At 48.2% G+C, this 9,145-nt stretch overlaps 1 protein-coding gene across 1 annotated transcript in view; it reads right to left on the reverse strand.

Moving 5' to 3' along the window:
- Positions 1-6,682, reverse strand: part of SHROOM4 (shroom family member 4) — a 251,062-nt gene extending 244,380 nt beyond the window's left edge. The window contains exon 1 of the mRNA XM_008570339.1: positions 6,566-6,682. Coding sequence (XP_008568561.1) covers positions 6,566-6,682 — 117 coding nt within the window. The remainder of the gene's footprint in view (positions 1-6,565) is intronic.
- Positions 6,683-9,145: the final 2,463 nt, after the last annotated feature.

Consider the following 9,145-nt stretch of genomic DNA (forward strand, 5'->3'; position numbering starts at 1 on the left):
TTCTCTCCCGTCACTGTTTGTTTGCTCGGTGTGGGGGGGTTTGGGAGTGGTTGTGGTTTTTTTTTTTTTGGGGGGGGGGGGGGGGGGGGCTTTAGCTCAAGCGGTTACTTCCTCAAGCCAGACTTCTTTCAGCAGAAGCTTTTGAAATCACTGCCAGTGGCAGTGTGCGGTGGAGATAGATATGTGACACGGGATAGGGACAGAGACTGCTGTCTCTATATATACAGGAGCTCTGTAAGTTGGAGACTGCTTGTATGTCACATATGGTTAGCATCTTCAATCTTGGAGACTCCTATTTTTCCCAGGAGGGGAAAATTGAGACAGGTAAAAAGATAAAAAAAGATATGGAATTCTGATTTTGACATTACTCATTAAATGTCACTTTCTTCTTCTATTATACTGATTCCTTCTCTGTAACTTAGTAACCTCTTTGTATAAACGTATAAGCTCCTTGAAGTCAGGGTGTATGTCTTCTCTCATCTCCCTTAAGACGCCTTTCTCAAGGCTGGCCTGGCCTAGGGGAAGGGGCAATTCTAAATAAACAGTAGGAGATAAAGTGTGTCCCTCCCAAATCTATTATGTGCCTGTCCCAGATGCCTACGTAGAGACCTTGGGCAGGTATGGCTTAGCAGCGGCACAAGTACTTTCCCTAAAAGGCTTTGCTTAACACAGGTCCTTGGTATGACATGACCACCAGAAAAAGCCAAAGTGGTTTTTATCTGTATTTTTTTAAAAAAAGAATGGTCCTACTCAACTTTGGTCAGTCTCTCCTCAGTTATTCTATTCAGTTGTGGGCTCCATAACTGAAGAAGAACATGAATAAGCTGAGTACATTCAGAGTGAGAGGAGAAAGCAGGAGGGAAGTCTGGATCCCAGATCCCATAAGGAACAATTCAAAGAACTAGGGCTCTTTAGCCTAGAAAGGTGAGACAAGGGGTTATAATTTTTGTTTTCATATCTCCCAAGGGCTGTCCTAAGACAAAAAAAGCGGTGGGTTTCAGAAGGCAGAGCAAGGACTCATGATGACAGGTAGAGGGAGAATAACTGCAGGTCAACATAAGGAAAAGCTGTCCACAGTCAAAACTTTCCAACAGCGGAGTGGACACGCTTAGAAGGGAGTGAGCTCTGCCATGACCACTGGAGAACAAGCTCAGGGACACTGCACAGGAGGCTCATGAAATGGTTAAGATTAAGACTAGGTAACTTCCAAAACGCTCTCCTCAGTCTGCGATTCTGTACTTCTAGGTTCCCACACCAAGAGCAGTATTAGTCTCCAGCCCTGAGTTAAGTCGGGCCTTTGGTGCTTGGGGGGTGGAGGGGTGGGCAGTGAGAGCAGCCCTTCACATAATCTCTGCCGTTCTTCATTAACTTTTCTCAGATGGGTCAGCGTCTTTTTCTCCCTGGTTCTGAAGAAGCCTAACTATAAAAACCATGATGTTCCCTCCAGATAATCAATCTCTCCATAACCATCACTCTTAAGTCTCAGTCCTTCTTTTCTCTTTAAAGAAATTCCTGGGGAGGAGGGTGGGAAGAGCAAGGGGGGGTGAATCATTTTAATTCGTTTAACAGACAGTACTCAAGTGCCTTCCAGCAGGAGTTGAATTATTTTCGTTGAGATTTTGAAGAGTGAACCCTCTAACAGGCTTGGCCTTTTACAGCATAAGTGTGGATCTCAACGGGGTAGCAGGTGTATTATGACAGCCCAGCAGGACCAAAAGTAGTATGGACCCAAAGCTCAGCCAAAGGTTACCAGACATACCACCTACCCTTCTTTGCTCTACCACCCTCCACCCTTCTTTGTATCTCTCTGGATGAATTCCTAGCCCATGTCCCCAAATGCCTTCTATCTTCCGGGAGAGAGCAGCAGTTAGGGAACTGAGGCAGTGTCTACCTTTGCTGATTCCAGAGGCAGAGATGAGGAAGGCGGTCATATAAGTAACCAGGATGAACTAAGCTCCTAAGGAGCATGCCCCATGAAGGTCCCTTTGAGAGTGCCAAGCCCTGGTCTGGGGGTGGCCTTGGCCTGTAACACAGATAAGAAGGTTTCACAGGAACTATCCTTGCTCATATAATACTGCCTCTGCACCCAAAAAGAACTCAAAATTGCAGCCACATTTACTGTCAGCCACAAGACATCCTGAATGTGACTTTACCGAGGTTCTCTTGAAGTCTCCACTGCCTATTTGTGTGCTTCTAGAAACACAGTCAGAATGGGCATGAGAAAGGGGCTAAAAACAACTTAAAGAATATACCCTGCCATTGTTCAAAGCTAAGAACAGCAAATAGTATTCAAGTTTGCGCAACTCATTCTCACATCATCTGTTATAATAAAGATGGGACAAGTATGCCTACCCCCCATTCTGCAAATAGAGACTTGGATCTAGAGGAGGTAAAATGATGTAGCAACATCAGTGCACATTAAGTAGAGGGAGGTAAAGCTTCTTTCTCCTCCAGGCTACTCCCCTACCCCACCCTACTTTGTTCCAGTGCAGTAACTAGCTCTTACTCGCTTTCCTGTGCCAGATGGACATGTCCACCAAAAATGGGCCAGGAAAAGGACAAATATGTAGGGTGAGCCTGTCTTTTGCACTGTCCTGTCCTCCTCCCCAATTTTTCTCTTTCTCATTTTCCTGCATCCCCACGCTAGTTTCCATCCTTTCTTTTCTCCACCCTCAGTCAATCTCAGGGCACATTTCCAAGAACTTGAAATGAGTAAAGGAACCTCACGCTGCAGTTCAGCATGTCTCTCTCTCTCTCTCTCTTATCACAAGAGGATACAACTTGAATCTCTGAGGCCTCTGAGAGGTCCTATATGATGCAGAATCATTGGTGCCAGAACTTTGGAAAGGTCACCCATCCCCAAAGAGGATCTTTTTCCAACGCAGGGAATCACCTTCACAGATGACTGTGTACACTGTAGAGAGGGACCCCTAAGTAGCAAAACAAATACATCTGATTAGAAGAGAATCCTCATTTCATCCAGACAGGCCCCCTGAGTCAATGATGTAGTACAAGATGCTAACCAAAGGAATTAATAATGCCAAGCTCATGGGCCCAATTCCCTCATGTGTCATGTTTCTTTTACTTATGCTCTTACTAGGAACCCCACAATGTATAGAAAAATCACAAACCATCCCTTAATACTTGGAATCATCATAGTCAGAGCATTTTTAAAAAAACATTTCCTCTTTCTTTGCTGCTTGATTGTCAGGAGAAGACTATGCAAGTCTCCATAAACCAGGCAGCTAAATTCCCCACATCTGGGGAATTATGGGAGCCAGTAGGAATTGATGACTTCCCCAACCTGCTCATTTCCTGGTCCAAAGGTTTTCCCATGACAAACATGAGCAAGACTTTCACACTCCATACCAATTCTCCCATTAATCGTTTTTTCTCAAATTTCTGCACTCCCCAGATATTTCCACCTGTTCCATAAGGTATCTTCAAGCATGTGTGCCACACAATCCCAGACCCAAATCACTTGTGTTTCTTTCTCATAACACCAAAGGAGGTTCTCTGCCATTTTCCACCACAGTTCTTGCACCTTACCTCTGTCTCTGCCTCACCTGAAATCATCACAAGAGATTTGGAGTCACCAAAATAGTCCTCTTCTACTTCTTAAGCCCAGACTCTATCAGGGTGTACATACGACCCAGTCCTCACCTATTGTGGAACCACAGGCTGGCATGGAAAGAGTCACTGGGGTGGGAAGCTGGTAAGACTGGACACATCCCTGAAAGTTATTGCCCCATGCTCCTTCACAAACTGCAATACTACCAGAAGAGTCAAGAAACTCTCTGAGTAGTAGAAAATACAATGGACTTGGAACCTACCATTGAGTCATGGTAAGGTAGGCCTAGGCAAGCCACTGAATGCACTGCAGCCTCAGTTTTTCCATCAGTTTCTCCACAACCTTTCCTGACAGTGTGGCTTAAGAGGCTAAGAAAGTACAGGATGTGAAAGCACTGTAAACAGTGACACTGTATGCAAATGAAATGAAGTGTCATCTTCCTCACTCCACAATACTTCTGGGGTGATGGGCCAGAGCTAGTATAAAGGATTGGCTACTAGACTGTTCCACTGACAGTCTAGTGCGTGGACGGACCACCCACTTGAACCTCATCTTAGACATAGAGACACCTAGGCCCAGGGAGTGCAAGTGATATACTCAGGATACCAGAACTAGAGGGTGGTAGAGCAAGGATTAGAACACAAGTTTTCCATCTGCCAGTCCAATTCTCTTTCTACTCCTTTCCACCCCATCCCCACCAGTGTGTCTACACTAAGAAAGCCAGTTTCAAGGAGAAAGCTGTATTGTTCTGAAGCATAAAAACTAAGGTAGAAAAAATGAAAAGGGATTAATGAAATATGCCAAAGAGGGTCTTGTCAAGAAAAAAAAAAATACAGGCAACCATTGCCCTTAAAAAATACTATGGCCCCTTTCTATAATGTTGGGGCTAACCAGGGTATAGCTGGCTTTTACTGTAAGCAGCCAGGCTATTTGGGAGGGATAGGAGAAAAGATTTTACCCCCTGCATGTCTAAATGCATGTAATAATGAGCCTTCATATAATAGGGGTCAATTGTACATTCAGTGAAGGGAGTTATTAAAAGGCACCCTGCCTCTCAACACACGAGGCACTTCCTCAACAGCTTGGCAAAGAAAACTCTCATCTACCCTCAATAATCCCCCAGCCAGACCACAAATTGCTGGCTGACCCATACTTAGTAACACCCCCTGCCATGCTCATGCTGGCTCACAGAATAATCTGGGACCACAGCAGCATGCACTCTCTGGAGTACCTCTTCGGATGGGTTTGCTCTGGGCAGAGCTGAAAATGACCTCTCCAAGGAAGGTTGTCTAGGCCCACTAGAAATTTTGTGGGCAATGTGAGGAGAAAAAGAAAGGGAGGAACTGCCAGACCATGGAGGGCTGCCTATCCCATTGTGACCATGGTGGAAAATGGGGGAAGAGGGGGAGTTTGATTAGAAGAAATTCCTGAAAGCCAGGATTCCCCTCCCCAAAAGGGTTGTTTCAGAGTATTTCTTGTTTTTTTAAAAAGCATATTACTCTCTCCAGGGAACAGTAGCAGGAGAGTGCCTTAGGAGAAGGTGTGAAGGTGGACGACAAAGGCATCTCAGGCTGGTTAGAAACACACAAGTATATGGAGGAAGGGGTGCTAGATGAAGATCTGAGTTGATTTGAAGAAGATAAAGGCCCGAGGGGTCCCTGCCAGCTCCCCCAAAAATGTTGTCTCAGCATACCTCAGACTACTGAAGCTGATTGGTACACCCTATGGCAACACCTACGGTTTCTGAGGGTGTGGGGGCCCCAAGGCCTGAAGGACCCCTACACTTCAAGTTAACCAGCAGCTCCAATGCAAGGCAAAAAGCAGCACAGGTTATTGTGGGGGTGTGCGGGGCGGGGAGGGGGATGATCCTCCATAACCCCTGCTGAGACGTGACCGATGTTAAAGCCAAAAAAAAAAAAGTGACATTTGTTCCCTACTGAGAAGCCACATCTTTCTATCTCCAGCCCTAACCCACATCTACAATCTGAACTGCAATTTGAGCGGATTGGAAAGGCGGGAGCTTTTCGAATTGGGGTATTTAAGAGAAACGAAAACGACAACAAAACAATGGGATAAAGTTCGTGAAGTTCGTTCACTTGGCAATCTGGCGCCTCAAGGTGAGTCCTCGCACAAGTAACTCTTCCCAGTAACAGCCCCAGCTGCCCCCACCCTCACCCCACCGGGGGCGGCTCGCTTTGGGGGTTCCGGAGCACTCCAGAGAGCTCCTCTCCCCTGTCCTCTGCTGCAACTTGGCTTCCAGCAGATCACAGCCTCCTAAAACAAACAAACCCTGGCGGCGGCGGTGGCTGCAGCTCCAGCACAGCTGCGCTCCATGGCGCAAAAGTTTCCTCCACACTTCTTAACGTGCAGGAAATCTCGCCGGCACTTGGGCAGGACTCCGAAGGCAGGGAAAGGCCGAGCCGAACCGACAGCAGCAACGCCCCGCAAACTGAATGGATGTGCGCGCGTCCGGTCGTGGGAAGGGAGGCTGGCTGACCAGAGCCACCAAAGCTTCATCTCCATTCCCACACCGTACCTTAGATCTGCAACCTGCCCCGGATGGAGGGGCCAGCGCTGACAAGGGAGCTGCCAAGCCGCGCGATGCCTGTCCCTTCAACCCCTCACTGTCCCGCAGGGGCCTCCAAGGAGAAACCCCCAACAGCCGCCACTTCCTCCAGTCCTAACTGTGGGGAGTAGCCGCCCCGACGTGGAGGAGCAAGGGCTGCCTCAGCACCCTCCCAAGTGTGTCTGTGCTCAAAGTTGTAGCCCGGAGCCAGCCGTGCTCTAATCCTGTGCTCCAGCCACCCTTAAGGGGTGTCTGCGCGTGGGCTGGTGACAAGACCCCTCCGTGCTGCTCATGCTCTTCAGAGGGGCTTTCACCCCCACCCCTGGCCAAATTTCAAAGTTGCTCTGAGGGCCCAGTCCGGCAGCAGCCTGCGCACCCGCTTGCCATTCAAAGTTGGGCACCGCTAGGACAGAGCCGCCAGTTCTTACCTTAGACACTGTGAGCGGCTCACAGTGTTCCAGACCCCCCTTAAGGGTGAAGCCCCAAGGCGCCCCCCCTTGCAGCTGCACAGGGACGTACTGGAAGGACCCAGGCCGGTTCTCCATCCTCGGTTGGGTTCAGGCGCCGCCGGGCTCCTTTTCCGCGGGGGCTACGTTGCCTCCGCCCCCAGCAGCTCCGCCACCATCGCCCTGCAGCGCTACGCCACCCCGCACCGCCCTGCTCCGCCTACTCTCCCGGCTGGAGACGCTCGGGCAGCGAGCGAGCGCAAGGAGGAAATGACACGGAGCTGGAGAAAGGGGGAGAGAGGGGGAGAAAGGAGAAGGAAAAAAAGAAAAAGAAAAAAAGAAAAGAAAAGAAAGAAGGAAAGGCGGAGGGATAGCTCATAATGGACAAGAAAATGGAGCAATGGGGAGGGGCAGTGACTGGGACGTCGCCTATAGGATCGTTGGGGAGTGGGAGCGAGGCGAGGCCTCACATCAATTGTTACATTGTTTCATTCAAGCAGGCCCTCTCTTTGGTCCTCCTGTTTACTGCTGGGTTCCCCGCCCCTCCAGCCAGCAGAGGCGAGGGGAGGTGAAAGTCAGTGTGGATGGCCCGGTTGGCCGAGTGGGCTGAAACGCTGGTTTCCTGATTAGCGCGTTCATGTTTTCCTGACTGACTTTTTCTTCTAAAGGTCCCGAGAATCGGGTCCTGGGAGGGTTACAAGGCTGCTAATTTGTGGACCTTGCCTAGAGGGGTGGAAAGTAAAGTAAGCAGGCCAGCGAACACAGTGGGGCTGTGTGTATAGGCAACTCTGTGTACGCGCTAGGTGTAGGTGTGTGGGGTCATTATAAAACGTTGCTTCGGAGCATAGTTTAAATAAAGAAGCACTTTGAGGATGCCCCCTGCCCAGGCTCAGCCGTACCCAGGCTCAGCGCTGGCCTCTATGGGTAGCACTGTGCCTGTGTATGTTCCAGCCACCTGGAGTTCCCCGCACGGCCTTGCACTTGCCCCACTGAGTTGACTGAGCCAGGAATCAGCACTTCATGACTAGCGGTATTGACTGTAAAGAAATCTATCGGAACAGCATTCATTAATAAGCTGGCCAATTCATATGTTGTACCTTTGGAAAGAATCAGCTTTTAGACAAGAGTCCAGAACATCTCTGCTCATCTGTTCATGCTGAGCCTGTAGTTTCTGAACTGAACGTTCAGAATAGACCAAACAAAAACCCACAATAATAGTCCTGAAAAGTGAATTTGTTCCCAAATCTTACGCTGATTTCTCAGCCTTATCCTGGGCAGGTAATCCTCCCTCTCTGAGATGTTTTCACTGGAGCCACATGTGGGCAGTGAGTTTTTAAAGGGCCTCACACTCGCAGGGAAAGTGTTGACAACTCAGTTGTGACTCAACGGGACGTTCCCACTCTCTCTTGCCTGTTCAGTCTCTTCACTAGTTCTTGTGCAGCTTCTTCCTCACTGCCAAAAAACACACTGTTGCTCCTTCCTTCCACAGCTAGCTCTCTGTAGTCAAGGTTTCCACTCTTGGCTTCCATTTCCTCACCTGTCACTCCCTCTTCAACACACTGAGGACTGCCATGTGCCCCAGCAGGCCCCTGAAACTTCCATCACAGGAAACTGCCTCTGCCTCATCAACCCTTTCTTCTCAGCCGCCTGGGCTGTCTGCATTACATGACGCTGACCTGACTTTTCTTTTTTTTTTTCAAAAGATGACCGGTAAGGGGATCTTAACCCTTGGCTTGGTGTTGTCAGCACCACGCTCAGCCAGTGAGCCAACCAGCCATCCCTATATAGGATCCGAACCCGTGGCCTTGGTGTTATCAGCACCACACTCTCCCAAGTGAGCCACGGGCCGGCCCTCTGACTTTTCTTTAATAAAATGGCAGTTTGGGTGTTTATAGACTGTCTTTTCAAAGACGATTCACCTAGGAAATGATCCTCCATCCTTTAGACTTTTAGGCCTACAAAGGCCTTCTTAACCATGTTTATTGTTTTGCATTTTTCCCTATCAGAAAGCAGAAAATTTGAGAAAATGGCATCTCAACTTGTAGAGTCTTAATTGTGTGTCAGCCTATGGTATACCATTCATTTGCTCTATCCCACCTTGAAACAGAGCCTTATTTTTTTTTTCTTTTTGGGGTAGATCTCTATGATTCTCACTTGGTAGAACACAGCATGCTCCAGTCCGAGCATATTGAAATCTGTAAAGTTCAGTTCACAGGATATGTAGTCATCACTCAAGGACTACTAGAATTATGTGTCTAGACGAGAGGAAAGAGATTTGGAAACAGGAGACACACATCTGAGGCCCGGCCTTGTCACTTACTAAATAGGTGACCTTGGGCAAATCAGTGAGCTAACTCATTTCGGTCTCATTTTCTTCATCCGTAAACTTCAGCTAATGAGCTCTGACTTTCCTACCTCGCAGGCCTGTTGAAAGACTGAGATGAAATAATACATATGAAAACACTTTGGCAGGAAAAAGTAAAAATCCACACAACCTTATAATGAAAGCAAGCACTGAGCTAGCCTTTAACCAACGTATTTTCATTCCAAGCCTTACTCCAC

The sequence above is a fragment of the Galeopterus variegatus genome, unplaced genomic scaffold, assembly GCF_000696425.1.
Source record: "Galeopterus variegatus unplaced genomic scaffold, G_variegatus-3.0.2 Scaffold594, whole genome shotgun sequence".
NCBI classification, from domain to species: Eukaryota; Metazoa; Chordata; class Mammalia; order Dermoptera; family Cynocephalidae; genus Galeopterus; species Galeopterus variegatus.